At 42.0% G+C, this 26,228-nt stretch overlaps 1 protein-coding gene across 1 annotated transcript in view; it reads right to left on the reverse strand.

The window, feature by feature from the left end:
- The window catches only part of TMTC4 (transmembrane O-mannosyltransferase targeting cadherins 4), a 724,433-nt gene that overhangs the window by 528,480 nt on the left and 169,725 nt on the right, over positions 1-26,228 (reverse strand). The window contains exon 5 of the mRNA XM_085622264.1: positions 18,554-18,641. Within this exon, the coding sequence (XP_085478390.1) occupies positions 18,554-18,641 (88 nt within the window). The remainder of the gene's footprint in view (positions 1-18,553; positions 18,642-26,228) is intronic.

Below are 26,228 nucleotides of genomic sequence, written 5' to 3' on the forward strand. Positions count from 1 at the left end.
TTTTTTGTTTTAACCGTAAACTGCTTCATAGAAGTAAAATACATATTGTGGAATTTGTTCATGGAATAGGCAATACAGGATTCACACAATATTTTTCGGCCATCAAGTAATTTGTGATTTTCCTCTTAAACTAGCAGAACGGATCGAGTATCCTGACTCTTTTTTAACATGAACTAATGAATTAAATAGACTTCTATTTAAATGTAGACACTGAGAATCATTAAGATGAGCTACACTGAAAACAACCCAACATCTAGAATCCTCAATCCAGGCATTAGGTGAAAGGCTGCACAGTGGCTGTAAGACCTTTAAAAAAAACGAAGAATTTGAAGCCTAATGCTTTATTACTTTTCAAAGAGCCACATAAGTGTATGTTACCTCTAGCTCATTTTGCAAGCACTATCACACCCCAGTGAGTTAGGGAGTTAGAAGAAGAAAGTAGGGGAACCTGTCATAAATGTAAAGCTGGAGAGGAGCGGCAGAGAGAGAAGAGTTTTACTGCAGTCAGAGAAGTAGAAAGTGCAATTTCAGACTGCTTTGAGAACCTCGGTCAAACAAATAGAGAGAGGGAGTGGATATAAAAATGTGAAGAGGAATGGAGTAAAGATTTGGACACAGGAGAACAAAACATGGGGGTGTTCAAAGCCCAGGGATGGGATGTGGTGAAGTTATAAAGGGGAACAATTGAGAGCCATTAGGAAGGGGAAGCTGGGATTTGAGACCCTGGAGACAGAAGGAGAAAAGTGGTGTTGGTGCCAAATCAAGAGCACCAGAAGAAAAAACAGGTCCTACCACCAGCTACATTTTGCTCTATAACCAATGTATCTTTCCTCCTGCCATCTTTCTACTCATCACGCAGCCTATCAAAACATTTTTGGCAACCACTGGCCTAATTCAATCCCTAAATTTACATGAATACTATTAATAACATATTCCTCATTGATCAAAACCCTGAGTCCCTCAAAACACACATTTCCAAGAAAACTATAATAGAACATTAACCTCCACCCCAGATCATACTTTAGTTCTAGAGTCCAATCCCTGTTACACTCTGACCTGAACAAAGGCTATCCTTCATTTGCCACTGTGCCTGACTCTTTGCCAGTCCTACTGAACTGCATAATACTGCGGCACAAATCAAGAAGCTAAAGAGATAGAGCAGCAACACTTTTACAGTGATAGGCTTGCAGACTCTTCAATATATTTCGATAACTTACAAAGCAATAAGCACTGACACATCACCCTTCTTGGTTGTAAACGACTCATCTCAGGAGGACCACACATTGTACAGAGCTAGGACATTGCCAGACATGGAATTGAGAAAATGTGGTAATCAGGGTCATGGGAAATGCACACCTGAATGATCTCCATTCAGTTGAGCTCTACCACACTTTTAGTGAGCAGCAACACAAACTCATTATCCAATCTTGCTTAAACGCCAGGTTTAATTTCCTGCATAGATGTAGATTTTTTTAATGAAATTTTGTGGAACTGAACCCAGTATCTTCTTATGCCGGAGTACAGCAGCCATTTCTGTTTAGTGAAACCTTTTACCTACTTGATGTTTGCTGTGGCCTATGAAACAGTGTCTTATACTGCAATGTCTCCCTACTTCAGACACTATCTTCATCTGCCTTATCTTGTGTAATGCATCCTTTATCTTTGATTCAAGTAATGGGCTGAAAATGAAGGGAATGGGTAAAATATTATTGCACCAATGGTATGAATGGCAAACTTCACATTCAAGGGTGTTTGTGCATTGCAATCGCATCATGCCCTACAGCACTTTCAATCATACTGCACTCATTCAGTTGTTAAATGTTCTGTTACCTCAATGTAATTACGGATTTTGATCCTACCCAATTCCAGAAGTTCAATAATTTCAATAAATACTCCCTTAACTCCATCATTCGGGACACTTCATGAAATTCTTTTTGTGAACTTAAAAAAAATATATAACGTTTAATAAACTGAATTAATCATTTGATGGAGTTACCTGTGGAAGATGTGCATCTGGTGATAAAAGGGATTTTTTAAATTTAAATAGCACAATGTATGGAAAAGAATGTGTCAATATACATTAGCCTCCAGTTTTAATAACATGTTAGATTGTATTACACCATTGTAACATATTTCATAATGTAAGATGGATGCATGTCATGGTTGACTCTGCTCAACACTTTGGGCACTCTGAGGCACATTTTTTGACATGACCCCAGTTAGAAACTGATTGGGAATGAAATGTGCCCAAGAATCAGAAATTCAAGGAATTGATACTACCCAAATAGCAAAACATTAACTAGTGGGTGTAGGCTTGTATCATGGGGAGTAGAAGAAGTATAGTTCAAACTGTTTCATTCTGTTGCAAGAATGCAAACTAAAAATGTACATACCTAATATGTGAGAGATCCAATACCCCTTTCCTTTGATTAATGGGGTACAGACTCCTTCAAAAAAAGACTATTGAAAGATCTCTATATCTACCTGAAGAGTGTGCCTTGTGTTTTTACACTGCAAGGGGCACACTAAATCAGTGCTTAAACAGTGAACCGAAAAACAATAAAAGCGAGAAGTAATTGTGTAAATGAAATTTAGAGCAATTCTGAAACAGTTTTTGATTATTGTGACCTAAGCAAATAATGATTTTGAAACATTGATAACATGGAAATCCATCTTGTTATCTTTGCCGCGCACACCCCCTATAGTTTGCTCTGGACATTTTGGGGCACATGCATCAAGCATTTTTGTCTTCGCAAACGGGCCGATTCGCAGAATCGGCCAGTTTGCGAACGCAAAAAATGCTTTTCAGATGCAGCAAACCCTATTTCGTGATTCGGTAACCTGTTAACGAATCGCAATATGGGTTTGAGATTCGCAATTAGGAAGGGGCATGTTTAGGGCGTTCCTTCCTAATACCGAATTGCATCGGTATGCATGAATGTTTTTTTTCTGACCGAAATGCGGTCGCAAAATATTCGCATTTTACCACCTACTTCAAGTAGGTGGTAACCCATTCTTTGCGAATGTTTGTAAAAATGAAAGGAAAACTTTTCATTTTAATTTTTGTAAAGCAGCCCGTTTTCCTTTAAGGAAAACGGTCTGCTTTACAAACTAAAATTGCTTTGTTTAAAAGCAATCACGGACCTAGTGGTCTGCTGACCCCAGCAGGCCACGATCCCTATGATTTTTGTAATTCCTAGGAGGTCGCAAATTGTGACCTACCTCATTAATATGCATGAGGTAGGTCATTTGCGATCCCCTAGGAATCACAGAAAGTGTTCAACACACTTTCATGCATGCTGTTTTGCGATTTCCTAATTGCGAATCGCAATGATTCGCAATTAGGGACTCGCAAAACGGTGTGTTGATGCATCTGGCCCTGGGTCTTTTCACTTCTACAGTCACTTCAGCCTTCTCATCTGGAGCAGTCACATGTGCTCTGTTTAAAATGATAAGCATTTTTATTTTCAAAATAGCACAAATGTCACTCTGGCAAGACAGTCAGTCCGATGTGTGCCAGTCTCAGTAATAGCTGCATTGATTAAAGACATGGTAAGTACAAGGCAAGGATATATAAGTCCCACAAAAACAATGTTATTTTAGATTGAACGTTTCCTGCAACTTCCGTTCCACAATATATCTCCTGCTAAGTGAATCATATTGGGTCAATAAATTGATAGACTTTGATTCGAAACGGCATTGAAAATCAAGACTGTATACAACATGGTCTGCAAAGTTATGAGATGTGAAATATATTCTGCCCAAGCTCACAAATCCGCCTGGAATGCCCTCACTATACACAACTTGTGGTGTCTGCTCTCCAGCAGGCTCTTCAAAGGGATGACCACAACATTTCGAAACAGGAAGGCAGGAAATCCCTGTGGGCCTGAGAAGTAGAACATTGTAATTGAAGATAACTTAAAGAACATTTCCTTATTCAGAAGTGAGACCCAAGTGAACAAGCGGATCCATGCATTAAAGGAGGCCTAAGCAAAGTGTTGGTTCATGAGACGAGTTTTCCCTTGAAACTGCGAGAACTAAACTGGAAGACCTTGGATTGGAGTTTAGATGATTGGGACAGCTCTGAGATGGGGATCATCACAGTTAATATGTGGTATATATAATTCTTGCTGGTCTGCCTTAGATTAGTGAATAGAGGACCCTCCTGCTCTGCCATGACTTCTGCTTCCAGCATTTTACGCCATGACTGGTGGTGCCAGTGTTCTGCTGATCTGCAGGACGAAACCAGGTCAAAATTGTGCTAATGAAGATTGCTAGCCGATGTGGAATTTCCCTCAAGAGACGGAAGGGTGCAAAAGTCTCTTTCTTTAAATTATTTATTTATACAACTCCAATTGAAACATTTGAAAATAGATACATACATACAGCTGTTATCCAATACATGAAAGAAAAGAAAAGGGGGATTCAAGAAGTTAATTTGATAAATAGAGAATACATTAAGTATACAATTCAATTCATTATATCAATTCTAATCAGATATTGTAATCATAGCGATCATCTACCTATTTTAATTAGAGCACTTTTATTTTTAAATCATTCTTATGGCTATACTCCAGGTTTCTATTGGGGCCCAGATCTTACTGCCCCGTGCTCTGGAATGACCCCCTCTCGTGACATAAATGGCTTTTTCCTGATTGTATACTCCCAGAAAACGAGTTAGCCACATTTGAAAACTCGGTGGATCTACATCTTTCCAGTGTGCCGCTAGTATTATTCTATAAACCGCTGTGCCAATAAACAGGCAGGACTCCTCTTCTTGGCTTAGTTCAAGAGTATTGTCATAGCTGAGATTATATAAGGTGGACGATTCTGCTACTTTATGCCCGAACACCTCTTCCCAAAATTCTGAAAGCATATTTTTAAATAATGTTAATTTGTCACATTCATAAAACATATGTATTAGAGTGGCTGGACCGATTCCACATCTAGGGCATTCGTCGTTTATCCTTTTGCCCCAAGCATGAAGCTTAGCTGGAGTATAATATAAATTGTAGATTGTTTTATATAGCTGGGCCTTTAGATTCGATGATAAGAGCAGTTGTGATGTTAATAACAAACACTTATCGATGTCAACGTTTGGGTTAGTCAGTTTACCAGCCCATGACACCTCCTTTCGTTCTAGGTCATCTGGCAGCTTTTCAAGAAGAAGACTATATATTATGCCAATCTTTGTTCTTTGTTTATTTACGGTCTCCAACAAGGGAATTTTTCCCAATGTAATAGTAGGATTTTTAGTTTCAAAATAGTATTAACTTGGATAAATTTAAAGTAATCATTGCTAGAGACCCCATATTTTTCATGTAATCTTAAAAAACTGGCAGATGAGTCTTCACCCTGAAAATCCCATACCGTAATGATCCCCTTGCTTTCCCAATTTCTAGCTAAAACATCATTGGCTTGTGCTGGTAATAGTGAGGAATGCCATAGAGGAGAATATCTGTTCCATTTGGGGATTGCCATGTGTTGAGAGATTTTATTCCATATCTTCCATGCACTACTAACAATTTTAAATTTGTTTTTTTTAAAGTAACTATGCTCTAGTTGTCTCAGTAATAGTCCTCTGGCCTTCCTTCCGATTGATAGTTCATAAATAGATGGTATTTCTATATCCCCTATATTCTCCGTATCGGGTGAAGAATTGAACAGAGGTGTCATTTGTTGGAAAAGCGCAGCCCATAGATAAAATGTCGCATTGGTAATTGCCATCCCACCCCTATCCTGGGGCAGTGATAAATACTTCAAGGACCTCCTGATTTTTCCAAATTGCCAGATGAAGTTAGCGATTTGTGATTCTATAGTTCTCATGATGTTGTCATCAACCATTAGAGGAATAGCCAGAAATAAGTATAATACCCGAGGAAGTATGTTCATTTTTATAAAATTTCCTCTGCCGATAATTGAGAGGTGTAGAGTAGACTATTTATTCGTGTTAGATCCTTTCTTATAATGCTCACTAATGAATCATAGTTTAGTTTGCAGATATCTTGAATCTTTGTGCTTATACATACCCCAAGGTATGTTGCTGTTTCTGCTTTTCTAGGGTCGATATAGTTTATTTTATAGGTGCATAAGATAATCGTCTTATCTTTATTAAGAGAATATCCAGAATATTTACCGAATAGCTGCGTGATTGCCTCTACTTCTACCATTGCTTCAGACGGATTTGATGTTAGTACAGCTACGTCGTCCGCATAGGCAAGTATTTTTGTTTTATATAGACCCACTATTATTGGTTTTATTACTTGGCTCTGAAGAAGTTTCACAATTAAAGGATTGATATACATAGCGAATAATAAAGGGGAGCAGGGGCACCCTTGCCTAGTTCCTCTCGATATATTAATACCCCCGGACTCAATACCCATTTATTTGAAGTATCGCAGTTGGTTTTTGATACATTGCTCTAATAGCCTTTACCAGATTAGGCCCAAAGTTGTTCCGATCTAGGACCCCCCATAGAAATTCCCACGACACCCGGTCGAAGGCTTTCTCAGCATCAAGAAGGATCATCGACATCCGGTCCCCCGTACCAGCCATAATATCGAAAAGTGAGATAACTCTTCGAGTATGGTCAGTGGTGCCTCTGCCCGGGATGAAGCCATGTTGCCAGGGGGATACCAGATGTTCGATGACCCTCCCGAGCCGATTAGCCAAGATCTTGGCGTAGAATTTTGAATCAGAATTAATCAATGAGATTGGGCGATACGATGAAGGTGGATCTGCAGGTTTACCTTTTTTATGGAAGATGATTATGTTAGTCTACTTCCAGGAGTCTGGTGGAATCCCGCTCCATTGGAGACCAACAAAGAGATCTAATAGGAAGGGTAATATTTGTTCTCCTAGGATTTTATATAGTTCTAATGGAATTCTATCAGGGCCTGCCGCCTTCCCTGAAGCTAGAGTTGTCAGGGCAGTTTGTAGTTCTGTAATGGTAATTTCTTTCTCAAGATCTTCTTTTGTTATACAATCAATGTCACTATACCAGCCTGTGTTAGCTGTAAATTCGCTCCAGAATGTTTCAATTTCATCCGAGACAGTTATGTTATCACATTTATGCAGCTTTTGATAGTATTGTTGAAATATTTCGACTATCTCTTCAGGTTTGGTATAGTTATGACCTTCTGACTTAATAGATGTAATTATATTATAAGAAATCCTCTGTCGCGTCCGCAAGGCAAGATGTTTCCCAATCTTTTCGCCATTTTCATACATATTGCTTTGATGTATTCGTTAGGTTTCTGCCGCTTTCTGTGTCAGCCCCTTATTAAGATCAATTTTCAATAATAGTATTTGGCGTAACGTAATCTTCCCCTCGTCACGTCGGGCTAATGATGCAGCATGTTCCTCTTCTGCTCTAGCTAGCTCTAGCATCAGTAGGCGGTGTTCATTGTTATGCTGTTTTTTAATTCTTGCCACATAGCTAATTGTCTCACCCCTAAGGGTAGCTTTAAAACAATCCCACACCACCCCCCTAGAGGCACTATATCTGTCAAAATAACCTTGAGCCCATTTAGTGATATAGTTTATATAATCTCTATTGACAAGGAGTTTCCTATCGAAAGTCCATTTTGAATATTGTCTGGTGAACCCCATTAAATCAATTGTGAGAATTAGAGCATTATGGTCAGAGATTGTTTTTGGGCATTTGAGGATTCTCGCTTGGTTAGACAGATCCCTTGTTGTTAATATATAATCTATTTTAACATATTTATTGTGGGGATATGAGAAATAAGTATACCCTGGATCGGGGTGATTTTTTAAATCCCATATATCCAATAGGTCATAACTGTCCCTAAGTTGGCAGATAGAATTGAATACTCTTGGTTTGCGTTCTGTGTATATTTGTTGTCTTTCTTTCCTGAATGCAGTCCCTAGTGATATATTAAAATCACCACAAAATACAAGTGGTCCTGGCCATGATGAGAGTTCCAATTCCAGATTTTCAAATATGTAGGGGTCATCTTGATTTGATCCATACACTGAACAGATAGTTATTCCCAGTGCCAACTTCACGATGACCCACCTCCCTTGAGTATCTACTGCCTTACGTATAACTTTTCCTAAGGGGGGGCTTTGGCTATGATGGCTACACCTCGGATATTCGATGTTTGAGACGTGCAGGCCAGTAAATTATAGCCATAAATTTTTAATAAATCTCTTTTCTCCCAAGGCAAGTGAGTCTCTTGAAAACAAATAATATCAGTAGGATTTTGTTTTATAATCTCGACTAGGCGGGCACGTTTATTTCTATCGTTCAGCCCTGCTATATTCCATGTGCATATTGTTATCTTCCCCATTGCAGTTTACAAGTCGGTCTCTTAAGAGCATGTATTTGCAACAGTTTAATTAATTTCCCTTTTCGCTCTTCAGGGGAATTTCGGTCTTCTTGTGCTATTTTTATCTCAGTTTATATCAGTTTTTAGTTTCATTATCAAATTGGAATTGTTTATTTTGTTTGTTTTAACCATTTGCCCTCCCTTCACCCACCCTCCCTCCATGCCCCATACCCTCCCTGCACCCAATGTGAGGCGTACAGACTCTATAAGAGTCTGGTTGTGATGAGCATGCACCAATTGATCAGAGCTTGCTCTAATATTTTTTTCCCCCAATTACATTAAATCTCTTCCATCTATTACCATATTTTAGATACTGTTACCAGCCTAAATCATTCTAGTGCTAGGAACACAGATTCTGAAATACTAAACCTCTCATTCTACTGGCCTCATTCAATTCTCTTCCTATTATTCCTACTTAATGCTTTTTGTTAAGCCCCTCCAGGTAAAAAAATTGGTTTGACCATTATAAATTATTTTAAGCCGTGCAGGATTACTCAGAAATGCCTGCGCTTGCTTGTCCTGAAATGGCCTAATTAACTGGCGCAATCTCTACCGTCTTTCGACGGTAGAGTGGCAAAAATCTGGGCGTACAAAATATGTAATCCCGTTTGCAGTGCGTTTCGTCTCAGGCCTAGCTTTCTCAAAAATAGCCTGGCGGAGCAGAAAATTGCCGACAAATACAAGGATAGCTCGAGGGTATGCTCCTGGTTTTGTTGGTGATTTCAAATTGAAGGGTATCCGATGGGCACGTTGTACCTCTGTTTCCCAGTTCCAGTGCGAGAGTTCGGGCAGTAATTCACGTAGAAGATTCACAACAAATGAGTGAACATCTCCCCCTTCAACTGTCTCGGGAACCCCCAGAATGCGTAAGTTATTTCTGCGTTGGCGATTTTCAAATTCTTCCAGCTTCCATCTAACATCTGCTAGTTCAGCTTCATGTGATTCAACCCTTTCTTGGTTCATGGCGATTCCTGCTTCATTAGAGACGATTCTGGATTCCAGCTCGGTCAGACGGTCCCCGAAGGTACTGCAGGTCTTGGTCAGTTTTCGAACTACCCCTTGTACCTTACGTAGGGCTGCCTGTGCCTTGTGGCCATCTTGTGAGGTCTCCTCACGGTGTGATGCTATTGCTTGCAGGACAGTATCAAGGGTTACAGCTGGTATATCACCTGGTGTTAAGCGGTTTGATTGTTGTTTCGGATCAGCTGTGCAGGAGGAACTAGTGAGTTGGTTTGTAGGGGTATAGTCCCATACTAGATCTGTCTCATCAAAATGTTTTTTTCCCCCCGTTTCACCGTTGTTTTGGGTCTAACGCTGGCTGCTTGTGATTTCTCGCCGCTAGCACTCTGATCGGTCTCGCCTGAGGTAGAATTATCTGACCACTCTGCTTCGTCCGAGAAAGAAAAAAAATCGCTAGGGTCCTTTTCAGGGTCTGTATGGCCATCATAATTGAATGTTTCCTTCATTTCCAGGTCAGTTACCACCACGTTATCAATATTTATATTTGAATTCAGGCTTACCGCCTGTAATTGACATTTTTTTTTTTTTTTTTTTTTAAAACCTTTATTTGTGCATATGAAAAGGACAAATACGGGCCTACAACCATCAGGCCGGCCACAAAACGGTTAAGCACTGAGACACACATTACAACCCCTGTGCGTCAATGGTCAAGATTAGCAACGATTCAGGAGTTATACACTGGAGAGATCCTTGACACCAGGGGAAGGAGAAGTAAAGGTTAATTTTAAGGTTTTCAAAATAATTTTATCGAGGAAAAAGTCAGTAGAGGATAGAACCAAGGAGATTCGAGTCCGCAAGATGGCTTCATCACACGGGAGAGCAGCAGCATCATTAAAACGGCCATAGAAAATCTCAGACAGTGAGGCGATGCAGTTATATAACAGGATAGTCACATGAGTAAATACGCACCCCTCCAAAGCCACCCCCACTCAATCCACCCCACACCCGGACACCAAATCGGAAACAAGTATAGCGCAGAGACATAGAAGAAAGAGGCCCATAGAACTAAAAAGAAAAGGTAATTTACCCCCCCACCCTACACCAATGCGGAGGCTACGGCCTGCCCCCCCCCCCGGCATAGTGCCTGTCGCCCAATGAACCCGAAATATAGACAAGAGAGAAAGTAGGAATAGAGTAAAGAAAATAAGAAAACAAAGAAGAAAGCGGGGAGGAGCCCACGTAACCTCGGAGCACCCGAAACCACCGGCCAACTACGTCTCCACACACTGAGAACCCACTACACCCAAAGGTGGTCGTGTGAAGATAACGTGTCACAACAATATAAATGAAGGCAAACAAATCGCGACGAGTGCGCACAACATATGCAGACAGTTCCAGTCCCAGTCCAGCCCATCCGTGACACCATGGTGATAGAAATCAATCTAGCCCTGGCCCGATCGCGGGCGTAAGATTAGACTAGCCCCCACATGAAGGCCCCGCAGCCCGTGCAGACAAAGACTAATATGGCCGCTTGGGAGAAGATGGAGAAGTAGAATCACAAAATGGCCGCCGATCGTCTATTGAGGTCCCCTTGTGCACCATATAAAATCCAGACCTGGCCTGTAAAGTACAGGAGTTCCACATAAAAGAAGCCGTAGGCCACCGTGAACGGTTCCTCGAGGACGTCAGGTGTCGCTCAGCTGGATACTCTTGCGGACGCGGTGAGGCAGGCAACAACAAAGCAGGCAGCAATGAACGGGGAAACAAAGTGTCCACAAATGAGCAGGAGATCGATTGATCCTGGGTGCCGGGAAAGCCAGATGCAGACACCAGTGTAGCACGGTTATACACAGTCGTTGCGTCCCCGCAAGAGGACAGAGGCACTGGCAGACCCACGTCTTGTTGAGAACAAACGGGGCGCTCACGACCCGCAGCCGACAGTATGGAGTCGAACCGCTCACTCAGCGTTTGCAAGCCAACACACAATTGCAGACGAAGGTCCCGCAGGGCAGCCAGAACGGAGCCGCATGTCAGCGGAAGCTGCGCCCCCACATCGGCAGCAATCCGGGACGGCACTGTGGAGCTGGAGTCTGGTAGAGGGAGGGCGAAGCGGGCAGCGGGCGAGACCGGAGCATCGCCCCCCGGCAGCGAGCAGGCAATCAACACCATGTTTTACCGCTGAACGGTACAGTGGCCAGGGGGGGGGTCGTAACAAGGAGGCAATTCCACGCAGGTCTGCGCCGCAACAGGTGAAAGCCAACAGTCGCTTCCCCTCCCTCGGACTCTCTTTGCAGCCGACTAGGCAATAGAAGAAGGGGGTCCGCAGCCTTCCACAGCGCGGGCCACAGAGCGAAGCAGGAGACCCGCCACACCGGGGCTTACCCTATAGCTCCAGCCCATCAGGTGAAAGGTGAAGGAGGTGTCCGGGCGTCTCTCCCCCGGCTCATCTGGCGACAATCCGTGGTGTGAGGCGGGATCGGGGCCGCGGGGCTCAGATTTGCGCCGGGGGTCCAGTGACTGCGGAGCTTCCAGGGGGCCGGCCAAGGCCACCATAGAGCAGGGGTCCAGCGCGGAGAACAAAGGCACCAAGAACTCCGGCATCCGGGCGGGCTCAGACTCCGGGAAAGCGGCGGCGCGGTCAGCGCGTCGTCGCGCACGTTGCACCTCGAAAATCGGCGAGGTTAGGAATCAGGATGATAGTCCGAGGCCAAGGGCCGGCGGAGCCGGGCGCTCAAGCGTCTGCTCCGGTCGCCATCTTGGCTCCTCCCTTGTAATTGACATTTTTGATGTGCTTGTTGTAATTCAGGATCAGAAGCCAGTTTTAATACTGCCAGCATCTGGTGGGGCTTTTTGGGTTAATTTATATTTACATTAGTATCAGTTAAGTTGGATATGCCTTCTTCAAGACTTGTACCTGTGTCTACATTGATAAAATTATTGTTTAGAGTCAAAACAGGCGTAAGCATACCTTCATTCTCCCTGTCGTCAGTCTCGGTGGGAGCGCCGGCGTTGTATTTAGTCGCTTGAGCTCCTCCGCTGTTATCTCTCGAGGTTGCCGATGTTACTATATGTGCCTCAACTGGAGCATTTGAGAAATTTAATTCTCCTGGCAAAGCATTCCTCGCACTCGGGGTGTTCCCCGGCGCCTGCCCCGCTGTGTTTATCTCCGGATCCGCGCTGCAATGCTCATCGGGTCTCTCAGAGTCTCCGGGTTTACTCTTCCCAGCATGAACCGGATGCACTCCTGAAGCCTTGCGGAGCAGTTCCACCACAGATGGGCCGGTCGGATTTCCTTCCCGGGCTGTGGCACCTCGGCGCTTCGGCGTCCCTCCGGTTCCATCATCAAGAATAGTTTCTTCTCCAGCTTCTGCTATGACCCCACCGGACCTCTCCATGGCTTCGCGCTGTGCAATTCTTGCAGCTCTGGCCCAAGCTGCTGCCGTCACCATCGCTGTATTCTTAGGAGCCATATCGTCATCGACCACAGTCGTAACACCTGCAGTGAGGTAGGTTTTACCGACACTTCTTTCTTTTGCCAGCGCTTTCTGCATGTATCGAAGGACGGTCAAGCCGATCACCGTCCCAAGAGTAGTTAACTGGTTATACGATAATTCGACCACTACATGCTGGTTAGGATGGTTATCTTCTATCATCTCCGTGACTCTATCCTTTAGTCTTTTAGCCTACAATAGGCATAGACATCGGGATCAGTATCCTTAGGAGCAAGCAAACATTTAGTTCACCATGGAGCTCTGATCAATCGTGTGCACTACGGCTTCAGACAAACCGCCATCTTGCCTCCAAACAGCTCTGTTCCAGGGTGCAAAAGTCTCAATGCACAGAAAGCTGTTGCCTCCTTGGCTAGACTGCATTGGACCTGTTGGAAATACGCACTTATTGTGGACCTGGAAACTGAATATAGGGGGCCTCCATGCAACAAAAAATGATGGGCTTATGTCTTAGAAACCAGCTTTGAATATTTGAGATTTTTTTTTTAAGACAGCACCGGTGCCAGAACTTATGCAAACTCTATGCACTTTTTTAAATGGTCCACTAAACAACCAGAAGAATCTGCAAAGTCTCTCCAAAAAGATATTCCTTGGTGGTTCGCCATTTATTTCACTCAGATTATTTTGGTGGTAAGGTCAAGGTTACCGCATAACTGATTTTTGTACATAGCTGACGTTATGGTGGCCGAAAGCCAGTCTTAAGATATGCCATGCTGAAGGCTTTCTTTCTCCAGAAAATGATTAAGTCTAAACATAAACAATTTCAGGGGGGGATCAACCAACAACTCCTATACTACTACGTTAATACACAGGTGAGCCACTTAGGTCGCCTAGGTCCTGATCAACTACTTATGGGAAATTAACTTGTTCACATGTTTTTTAATTTCCAGTAAGATACACTGGAATGCCTTTGTGAAATTCTTCCCTATGAGATGTTTGTTTTCTATATAATCTTTGATCACTGCATTTGACTTTTTTGATTTTAGGGAACTTTCTAAATATATATTTTATTCTATTTACTAACTACATTCAGATATTGTAAGTTCTTTATGTTTTAACTGCTGATTCCTTGGCTACTTTCTGCACATACACTGTATACATTTTCTCTGGTGAAGGCCTTGCTGCATGCTACAAGCTACCCAGGTAGAGCCAGGGAATCCTCGCTGAAACCAGCTTACATTTGTGGAGCAGATTGTTTTGGCCTTGTGGGAGCTCAGCTACTGATCACATCATGACTGTGGCCTCTCTTCCCCATTACCTAACACTCGAAACACCAACGCTGATGTTCTTGAAATAAATGAGAACTCATGGCCAAATAAAACATAGGAATACGTATATTTTGATAACGAAACTTATTTAAGGCAATTTATGTTTTTATGCATGCCATAATGACAATGAGAAAATTAATTGATGCATAAAGATAGTAAAGAAAAATAAAATTGATGGCCTATAGATGCCCCAGTGGTTACTTATTATACTTATGTGAACTTGGACATGGCTCTGGACAAATTTCCATTTGCACTACACTGCAAGATTACACATAGTGGCAGGCAGAGCTGAGATGGTGATAAATAATTTAGGGGGAAAACATAGCTATGGAAGTACCACACTTAATAAAAAAGGGAGGGGGGCTGTGGCCGCCACCTTCAACCTAAAAGCATTGGATGCCACTTTTCCTTGAAGAGAGCAAAAAGTTGGGGGCAGCACATAAAAATTAAAAGAGGGTAAACATCGATCTAAGGGAAGAAGAGAATTAACATGGAAGAGGGAGGTTATGATGCCACGGAGAGTACATTTCAACTGGAATGCGGGCAAGTCACTGGTGCACAGTGTGCCTTGGTGACTGTCAAGCAAAGAAAAGTCCTAAGGCCTTAATAAAGACATCAGAAATATCAATATGGGTGGTCCCCTTTTTATGGCGATTTTGAATTTATTGTAAAATATCACATTTAACTACAAATAATTTAATTGCAATTTAGAAAAAAGATGACGCTAAATTGATGTCATGTATCTGTAAACGTGGTATTCCCATAACGAGGAAACAGTGTTCCTGCAGTGTTAACCCATGGATACATTAGAGTTTTCACATTTCGCAGTTGATGCAGTGGAAGCAGATCATTGCCCTAGTCACTCGTCCTCGGAAAGTACAGTTAATGCCAGTCTCATGTGGATCATTTTCCCAAATGTTTCACAGAACTAGTCTCTGCTCTACAAGTCAAGGACTAGGCCTTCTTTATGATTGACAGCTTTGTACAGCCATAAATACTATAAACACTTTTGAAGCACAAGATCAACAAGAAATCCAGAAAGGAACAGCCTTAGAGTGCAAGGGGTGTAAGGGAATCCCAGCATTCCAGACCGGCAGGTCACTTAAAAACAAGGGACAGAGAGGTCAACTTACCCAATCGGCCCAGAGGACACCTAACTATACATTTTCTAGTAAAAGACCATAACTGGTTTCTCCAACGAGTAGCTCATGAGCTACTGGTTGCTCTCCAGCTACCTTCAAGCAGCTCTCCTGTGTTTATTCTAGGTTACTTAATTTAAAGATCTTGCCTAGCTGAATTAGTATATGTATACCAAAATTGAAAAGTGTGCATCTGAGATGAAAATGTGTGCATCAGACCTCATAAGTGTATGTCTGCAGAAAAGTGGTTGAATCTCCCAAACATATTTAAAGCTGATATTTGAGTGAGAGATCATGTGGCATTAGGGAGACTTTTTTCTAACATCATTACCTTGGTGCCAGGGGAATTGCTGCTATGTATTCCAAATTGACAAAGCCTTTTTTACACTGCTTCTGGCAACCCTACCTGATGCACTGAAGTGAACACTGCTGACAACACTGCACTGAAGTGTCCACTGTTTGCACATGGTGGCCACCAATGTTATCCTGTTTGATGTGGTCATTATTCCAACACTAACAATATTAGTAACTTGGAATGATTTTCATTGAGCAGAAGTATCTCTTATTACAGAAAAGGTTGGAGACCCCTGGACCATAAGCTGTAAGGCTGGAGCCTCCAGGCTTTCTTGCCCCCTCAGTCCGAGTCATCCATTGTGTCCCAGCCTTTCTTCTGATTACAAGAAATGCCTAGCACCATTACCAAATTAAACTCAGGATAACAATGGCACCTTGCAGCCCACAGCTTCAAAACATTTCTGTTCCCTATCAGTTCAGTGGTTGTATGAATTCTATGTCAGGGCCACAGGCTTCGGATTAGGCTTTTCTTTCTCCACTCTATTCATTCCAGCAGCCATCAGTAGTTAATAACATAACAACAAATTACATTTCCCATGATGCTACGGGAAATAGAAAGAGAAAAAGTCCAACAGTAATGTCCAGTCCTGAAGAATGACATCCAATGACTTCCCCTCCTCTCCGAGGAAGCTCTACCCTCCTCTTTTTTCGCTGCTCCAGCAGCAGCAAGATAAGTGACTTGCTTTTCTCTAAATAATTTACTGTTTTGACGGTTTGTAAATGGTTAAAATTCTATATGTTGCCTATGGGCGAGTGTTTTTATGGCAGGTAAACTCTATTTAGCACTGTCTATTTACTCGTCGGCAATTTCTCTTCTTTAGCGGCTGCAGGAGCATCTCTCGCTTCCTTCGCGGCCGTACCTAATCCTGACAGGCTCTCTGCGCGGTGCAGCCCTCCCGCCGTGAGGGGACCGCACCCATGATTATATATGTCTGAGCGCTCAAAGCCGATGAAGTGGCGACAGTAGACATATATCCACATAGCATCAGACAACTGTTTATAGCCCTCACTAAACCACACGGGGCAGTATCATCATCTACGAGTCATTGGATGTCTTGCTTCAGAATTGGACATTACTTTTGGACTTTTCTCTTTCCATTTCCTGCAGCATCATGGGAAATGTAGTTTGTTGTTATGTTATTAACTAGTGATGGCTGCTGGAATGAATCAAGTGGAGAAAGAAAAGCCTAATCCTCGACTCCGTGTCCTTAATAGAATTTAAACTTTTCTTTATGATAGCTAGGAAATGTTTGACTGTCCTGCAATGTTATTATTGCAGAATACTTTAGAGATCTGGGGTTAGATGTACAAATCTATTTAGAGGTTGCAAACCCTGCGATTCGCTAAATCAGAGGGTTTGCGACGATTCGCAAAATCACAGGGTTTCGACTGTCTTTTTGGAATATACTAAACTAATTTTGTGATTTGGTGACAGGTTGCTGAATTGCAAAATGGGTTTCGAAGGGCATACCAAATCGTAATTTGGGAGAGGCATGATAAGGGCATTCCTTTAAAATAGCAGTTTCTTATGGTATATAGCAATGTTTTGCGACGAAAAAAGGTGGCAAGTTTTCAGAATGCTAATGAATGACATTCATGTGTTTTCAGTGTGCTTGTATGACATTTGTATGTTTCAGTTTGCTTACGTGTGACATGTCATGGCCTTATGTGTGACAAATAAAGTGACACCACTGCAAATAAAATCAAGCACTTATGCCCATGTCATGATATATATTAAAAGTAATGCCTCACTTTTATGAGGTGTAAGATACTAGTCGCAGCCCTGCCCTGCCTTCTGTCTGCACTCGCTCCACTGTAAGATCGGAGCTCCCAGCTGCTTGGGGCAAGTCAGTGCCTGAGCACAAATCATTTTTAAAAAGACGAAGTTGTGATCCTTTATGGTCAGTGGAAGGTCCCAGCATCATGCAACCAATCAAGTAACAACACAGTCCATCATGCCTCTTTCACCAGTGGTAGAGAACTGGGAAGCTGGGGCCAGTCAACACAGCTACGTTCAGAGGGCTTCAAGCAATTTGAAGGCAGACAGGACCTCCTAAATTAGTGTAACCTTGTATTTCAGTGTGGTGTTGCAGGCACCTGGACTGAAATGCATTAATCTTAATACTTGGCAGGGCTGAACTGAAATCTGGGGACAAACCAATAAAATGTTACCAAATACGAACGTTTGGTATTAGGAAGTTTGCAAGAGGGTAGGGGTCTCCTAATGGAGCCCTTCACCTTTGTGAATGTAAAAGAGAAAGTTTGTTGAAGAGTAGGCAGTGGTCCAGGGGACCACCGATTACTCTCAAATAAACTTTGAAGGTTGTAAACTTTTTTTTATTTTTATTTAAATATAGCCGAAATTCCTTTAACCCCTTCGATGCTCATGACGGAACCATTCCGTCATGGCCCCGCCCGCGCTCGAACCCTTCAGCACAGCGCGGGAATCCGCGCCGCGCTGAAGGGGTTAAGGAAAATTGGGAGCATTTAAAAAACAAATATATAAAAAGCAATCACAGACACGGTGGTCTGTTGTCTGCAACAGGCATGCACCATCCTTGTGCTGGCAACAAATCCTAGTGACAAGTAATTTGTGATCTACCTGATGAATATTGATAAGGGAAGTCAGATATGGACTCCCTTCAGTTTGGGATTTTGTGAACCACACTGTGCTAATATATGTGGGTTTGCAAAAATACAGGTTACACTTTGAGACCAATATTTTGTAACCAGTGTTTTGTACATATGGCCTCAGAAGAGGACTCGAGAAGTACAAAAGAAACTTAGAATATTGAAGAAAACTTGTATAATGAGAGATGTCTTGTCATTACGCTCTGGTCATTTCAAGTATAGCCATGTTACTATTTTCACATGGGCTGCATAAGATGACACACAGAAAAAAAGCTACAAATACATACAGATTGAAAATGTGAGGGCTACCAATATTGCTCATTAACAAGAATACTTACTTTCTGGGAAGGCTTTGGAGTAGCTAAGGAATGATAGCACAAAGAAAATGGCACACAAAAGGTCTGCTCTGCCAACAACGCCTGCAACCTTTAAGACAAAAATAAATACATTAATTAATGGCAAACACAATAAGCCAGCAAAAATCCAAACAGGTACTGCTAAACGATGACAGGGTGGAAATTAAAAGGCCCTGGCAGCACTTTGACAGTAAATGAAATCATTTAGATTTTAGAACTTAACTTCTACACCTACAGATCCATAACATACTGTGAAGACCCATATAGTGCATGAGATCTAGACTGTTCTAGACTAGTGGTGGATGAGAAGTCCGCTCTGCTGGCAGCGTTCACTGAGCTTGCCCACTCTGCGGTCCGCTTGGAATGCGGAGCTCCGGCAAAAGCCCACCAACTGCTGCATGGTGGAGTTTTTTTTATGCGTGCCTCACTAATGTTAATTTGGTGAGCGAGAATTTGCGCCCCCCTATCGTGAATTTTGGGTGCTCTAACACCTACTGGCTAGTTTCTCAACGTGGGCAGTTGCGACAGGTTGCGACCGGTCGCACCGGGAGAGCTGCTGTTTGAGTAGAAAATCTACTCAAGCGGCAGAAAGAAATTGAGCCCTCTGGCAAGCTGCATGGTGCAATTTGTGCTGATTTTCCAGCACAGAACAAGCTCCTGGCACTATAAATCAGCACGAGCAGGGCGATGTGCCGAATTCGCCCCTCTTGCGGAACTCGGCTTAATTGCACAGAGTTTTTATATAACTCTGCAGAATTCCGTTGAGCGAAACTCCATGGGTTTCGCCCACCCGTATGCTAGACACATATTATCTAATTTGATTTGTCATGCCATTATGGGCACATACTATGAATTATATTGTAAGAATGGATGTGCTCATGATAGCATCATTCTGAAACCAAAGGGAGATTATCTGAGTAAGCCGAGACATACCTCAAGAGTTATGTTGGTCAACAAAGAACTCAAGTTTGCTTTGCTAGTACAGTTACATTTTGTGACACAAAAATGTTTACTCTCACCCAAGTCGTGTGGTCTTTAATGCAAGCCTTTGCCTCAATCATTCATTTTTTTAAAATACCATTCTATCTTCTTTAAATTGGTAAAACTACTAATTCGCAGAGAGTTCAGGATTCTATTTAATAGATTTTCCATATTCGTATTTTTCTCTTCCGCAGATTTGATTACTCTTCCTCTCACTGCCTATTTATACATTAATCACCAGTATCGCTGTCATCGTATTTCCCTAACATCTAGTTCCCTTTCAGCTTCAACTACAGGTTTTGATAAAAACTGATATGAATGGGAATGTTCCCAATAAAATAATTGTGGCAGCAGTACTGCGGCAAACAATAGGATAAATAATACAAGATCATGGAGATCTAACATTAGCACCAACTTATTTCTTATCTAGCATGAGCAATGATAAATTAGGAAAAGCGTTTTTGATTGTGTGCCGAGCACATACATATATTGCAAAATGTCATTTTAGACCTCATGAGCGAGGTCCTATTCTGGTGCTTGTCTATTAACAACTGACTTTCCTTGAGAGAATGAGAGTAAATCCTTACAATCATTTATACTTCTTCACAAGGAACCTTTACCATCAGAGATAATAAAAAGGGGACAACTATCTCCTTTACTTAAAAAAAGCACGGAAACTAGCACCAAGATAACTTTGGGTGCTAAAGTCTTGTGTTCCAAACTTCAATTTCTGGGAAAACCAATTGAAAAAGCACTTGCATCCCAACTATCCTCCCACTTATTTAGTGGGAACTTACTTTTTCCATTGAAATGTAGCACTGAGCTATAGTAGCTTTCACCCCAGGGCAGAGCATTGACAGCATTTGACATGGTACATCAAGGAGATTTTTTTTCATCTTGGTGACAACAATGAGAATGGATGACTTTGATTTAAAATACTGCAAAGCATTCAGTTTCAACAGGTCTGAACATTTGAAACTCAACTCATTCAGGTCATATGCGCTACATGTACTTGGTAGAGTTACCCGGGAATCCTTCCTTTCACTGATATTACTGACAATGAGTACAGAACAATTACATCATGTTACCAGATGTGCGTATCTCGATTTATGAAAGTGGCAAACTATTCTATAGAAGGTGTGCAACTCAAATGGCCTCTCAAAGAGGACATAGTTTTTTTAAATGCTTAAATCCTGGATGATATTGTTGCCTCTCAAATGTTATTCAAGCAACACAGAATTCTTCCTACCACACAGAATAACACTTGTGAAATGCAATCTTATCTAAAGTACCAGATACTTCCCTACTATCTTCCCAGTCTCGGTACCACAGGCAAAATCTTTAGAATTAAGCATTCACTCCAAGTATCATTGCACAACACAAAAATAACAAAACTACTCACATTCACCTATTCAGAAAAATCAAATGAGTCATAATTCAATATGACTTCATAATAGTGGTGCAAGAATTAGTTTTCTTTCACCTCAAGGGAGGAAATAAACATCTTTAAGACCTACCTAATTCTTCATTGGTCCACTTAAAATAAATTTTCACGCCGCCGCTCACCTATCAAAGGTGACAAAATAAAACCCCATCACAGCTAGACGAACTGCATTCGCTACCCCCAGAAAGTGAAATCACCTTTAAATATGTTGCACCACTCACAAAGCCTCACACCTAAAAAAGTCCACCTAACTGAAAACAAAACCAGCTAGCAAGTTCTTAAAACATTACTTTAAGTAATGCTGGGCTCTACCTAAATATTCCTCAATCTAGAAAATGAGACGTCCAATCAAACAGTCTGTGGACTTGTACTAAGATTGTGTAACAATCAACCAGAGAAAGTCCATAGACTCCTGAGCTCAAACGTTTGCACACATTTTTAAAACTCTAGCAAAACCAGCTCTTTATTTTTTACTTCAAAATCGATGTTTTCTTTGTATTCTAGTCCAACATTCGCTCCTGAAGTTTCTGGTATGCTGTTACTATTTTATAATGTCACTAAATTTATGCCGTTTTAGTTCTCTGTCATGTGCTCTGCTACTTTATGGTAAATTAAGATAAACTAAATAAATGCTGCCCACTCCCAGAGCATCAAAGAGGAGACGCTCACTCTCCCTTGAGTATACTGGAAATGGAGGCCCATCCTGTGTGTTTTCAGAGGTGGCTGCTACACGGACCAGACCCTCTGTGGCCGTGTGCACGAAGGAAACGTCTTCAAACAGCCTGGAAGTAGGGTAGATCTCCAACCAGTATACACCAGGGTGCAACATAAAAGGATACTGTCCATAGAACATGACTGTGTGATGAACTTCTCAAATAAGGCCCAGTGACAGAATCCATTTCACATGTGTAAGAGATTGGGTTATTGGTTGAGAGGGGTGGAAGACCCACTCAATCAACAACCACAATCCTTGTCAGGGCGAACCACAAAAGTCACTAAATTAACCTGTGCTTAACTATTGGGCAGCTTCACACAAAGACAAAGATGGCAGGCTTAATTTAGAGGCAGCGTGCATAGTTCTTATGGCGCACACAATCAGTGATAAAGTGAAAACAAAACAAAATCCTAAACCGATCTCTCCCTCTGTGTGTCTCTCTCTTTCTCTGTTCCTGCCCTTCTCTTGCTGTCCCCGTTTCCTCTCTGTTACTGTCCATGTATCTGTTCCTCTTTCGCTATCCCACTGGTTCTGGTATTCTGTTCCTTCCCTTGTATCTCTCTTCGTGATAGTTCTATAGAAGTTACAATTTTACTATGAGAACATGCTTCTTTTGCTGAAACTGCAATTCCTTAAAATAAAATGCCCTTGCCTAGCCCAAGAACAGAGGTATGTTTCTTTCTCACATTTCCTAGGTACAAGAGGGGTTTATTTTATTTAATCTCCCGATGCCCGGTTGCAGAGGGTGGATGTTCTTTGACAACGACTGGCATGGGGCACTTGGACTTTACCGCAGATGGGTTAATATAACTTAGTACCTGTAATCTCTGATAGCATCATCACATTCACATTCCACTTGTGATTGAATAACATTGGATTGACATTAGCAGGATATAACAGTACCCCAACCATGCCTGGAGTAAGTGGGGTGTATATGTCACCCTCCCCCCCCCCCTCGTTTTTCTAAGAACCAACCGTAAAAAAAAAAATCCCCCGATGTTAGCATACATCAAGAAAGATTTATTACTTTTTTTTTTTTAAAAAGGTTTTCGTATTGGAATAGCATTACACGAACCTGCCGTGGACAGGGTTTTGGGTGTATATTTCTAACTATCTGTAACTTACCTAAGTGTGTAGGTAGAGTGTGCCTGCAAACCCTCCCCACCTTGCCAAATGGGGCTTTTCTTTCAGCACGACCACTGCCTTCCACAAGCAGCACCCTGTTCACTAATGTGAACAAGATGCAGTGGTAGCTATCTGCTGCCATGCTGCTCTGTGTCCCGGATGATTTGGCAGGACAAGGTGGGGCCAGGGGTAGAGCAAAAGCAACCCACTCTTTGAAAAAGCAGAGGGCTACTAAATAGTCATCACCCTTAGGTAAGGTAGAGATGTAGGGGTAATCTCCTTCACCCTGACAGCCCAACAATCATGTGTGGGTCCAGTGTGGGGGGGGGAGGAGCTAAAGGCCTTATAAAACACACAAACACACACACACACGAAGATATCAGTATGATTAGGTAGGCCAACGATCTGCTCATTTATGCAGCATCTGCTCTTCCGCAGTACTACTTTTTCTTAGTTCCCAGACGAAGGGAGCGATGGAAAGTGAGTGTCTATTTAACAAGCACCAATGGCACATGCACATTTACTTGAAATGGTCGTTCGGAATGATTTTCTTTCAGCGCTTGCCAGCAAAAAAAAAATACTTCTGCAGAAAGGACTCGTGTTGGCTTCCATTAGAAATTGGTGGACTTTTATCCAGTGGGTTCCTGGTTTTGAGTGAGTAAAGTTTGCTTTGTGAAAATCTATGTTAAATTCAAGCGACACAATGTTTTGTACACCTCCCCTCTGTATAGCTTTCGATCCATTTAACCGATCTGTGCCCAATTTGGCAGTGTACAACCCATAGCATGTTTCACATAATAAAGTCAATGCTACAAAACTGTGTTGTTAAGTTTTAGCCAATGAAGGCTGCGACTTGACACCCTCCGCCTCTGTCTAGACACCAACAACTCATTAAAAAATCAAGCAACAAACATTAATGGAACGTATAGGACGACCCTCAGCAAAGGTGAGGCAGAATAATATGGTCCCACTGTGATACATGATCTGAAAAATGGGAAGGCGTATAAATACAAAAACATATTACTGTTGGCAATCCATGAGCAAGCTGTCTCATGCCCCCTTACGAATAGTGTGCCATATAGGTGTAATAATGTGTTCTGTTCTGGACTCCAAGTCGTCAGAGGTGGGCATCCTGCTGTTGGAAAAGAAAAGGAAGGTTCCTTTGTACTCCTCTATATTCATCTTGAATGGACAGGGAACAAACTATATACATTATGCCCCTCTGTTGTACTAAACAAACATTCTCCTGAATGAGTTTCCTCAAACATTGAAACTGCTCCCGTAGGTTGGACTACTTTAAGGAATCCGAAGATCTTTTACTCAGATTATTGGAGAGAGGATACCCCAAAAGTCTACTCAAAAAGGCATGCAAGAGGGCCTGTTTCAACCCCAGGGAATTCCTATTACAACCTAAACCACAGACTGAGAACCCTGTGGACAGAATGATTTGTGTTACCACCTACTGCACACGCAGCAATGACATTAGACGTGTCATTAACTATTACTGGAGATGGATTTCAGATGATCTCGAGATGATTGAACCACCGATGCACTGTTATAAGGAGGGCAAAAGTGTTAGGGCTCATGTAGTCAGTTCCTTTTTGAAAACCCTGACACAGCCCTCTATTTGCTCAATGTGGAATATACCTCAAATTGTGGGACATTACAAATGTGGTCGCTGCAAAGCAAATAACCTCACTATTGAGACCAAACAATTTATGTACAATGAACACATCCTAGAACTCAAGGGTCACACTATTTGTAATAGTATGGATGTAATTTATGCGATCCTGTGCCCGTGCGGATTACTCTACATTGGGCAAACACATCAGGAAGTGAAAACACGCATACTCCAACTCTGCAGCCATGTGAGATGTAATGTTCCAGGGGCACCTTTAGGGAACATTTTCATTCACTTCATCATCCAGTAGATAGCCTTAAATGGGTTGTTCTGGAAAAGGTCATACAGAGCCTCAGAGGTGGTAATATAGCTGACATTTTGAATCTGCGTGAGTGTAAGCGGATGCCTTATTTAGACACGGTCTATTGTGGTCTGAATGAACAGAAAGAGATCACAAGATAGTTTGCCCTTTCCAAACACAGGCTGAATATTACAGCATTGAATTTGACTCTGTATGACCCAAAGGTATGGTAAGGTCAGTACCACCCTACTGCTCCGTCAGTTACAATTTTACATACCTGTTTTCTTGTCACATTGAGCATCGCTTTTGTTTCATGATATACTGCAAATGTGATTGTACATATGATACTATGATTCACCACTCAGCAGTATTTTTATTGTCTCATTCTTATGATACTTTTATCACTAAGTCTGTGTCCAATCCCATCTAGCTGATTGCCTGGCATGACGTTTATTTTGTAATTATGTGGTTAATATGTCTGCAATTCTGCACGTTCCCTTTACTTTTTTCACCGTCAAGTCAGGTTAGTGACGTAGGCTGACATCCGTCTAACCAGCAGCTAGCAACTGTGCTCTCGAGGTGAGCACAACCGCATGCATGCTGACATCTGTGTCTATTTATAGACACCAACTCAGGAGGGCTTGCAAAGACGTGAGGTGCTCTGGAGTCATTTTCATAACAAGAGGTAAACACGATGACCGTAGCCTCGCTCGTTCTTGCATTCTCTTATTCTCGACTATGTCAACAAGTCTGTCTTTTTATCCAATTAGTAATAGTTCTTTTGTCTGTTCTGTCCTGTTTTTTAAATACTCGAGCAGATTAATTCTGTTTTAACAAACAAATTCACCCTTAGCATCGTACCCAAGGAATTTGAATACCATGGCATAATACACTTTGTAGCCATTTATGGGAGTACGGTTTATACTTCGGCTTTCCAAAGTTGAATTTACACCGCCTTCATGTCATTGAGGTGCTACCTTTCATTTTTCAGCATAACAACTGCGTTCAGGATCCCTACTCGATCTTTGTTCATGCTTTCCATGTGTAATATCTCTGACTAGGAGCTTATGAGCCCATTTTCCTGAGTTTTCCACCGTATTCATTGCAGTGGTTTTTGAGGTGAGCTGCTGCGCCACTTTCTCTAATACACCAATTCAAACCTTGTCAGTTAGTTATTAACTTATGGTATATCTTTACCTACTCTGTAGGTTGCTCGTTCTTCTGTCCTGATGAAGACCCCCTGTCTAAGGAACCACTGGCCCTTCCACTACCCTTGGGGTCGAAACGTCGACTTTTCTCCTAATTTTAACCTGTAGTTTTAGAGTTTGCCCACATGAAGATGATGGAATATGCATTTATGGTGTCTTGCAACTGTGGATTATATTACTTAGCACATTATACATTGTTAGACAGGTTCCGTTATCATTTCCTTGTAAATATTGTAATTATTTGCACTCATCTTCTCTACGC

This window comes from Triturus cristatus, chromosome 8 (assembly GCF_964204655.1).
Source record: "Triturus cristatus chromosome 8, aTriCri1.1, whole genome shotgun sequence".
NCBI classification, from domain to species: domain Eukaryota; kingdom Metazoa; phylum Chordata; class Amphibia; order Caudata; family Salamandridae; genus Triturus; species Triturus cristatus.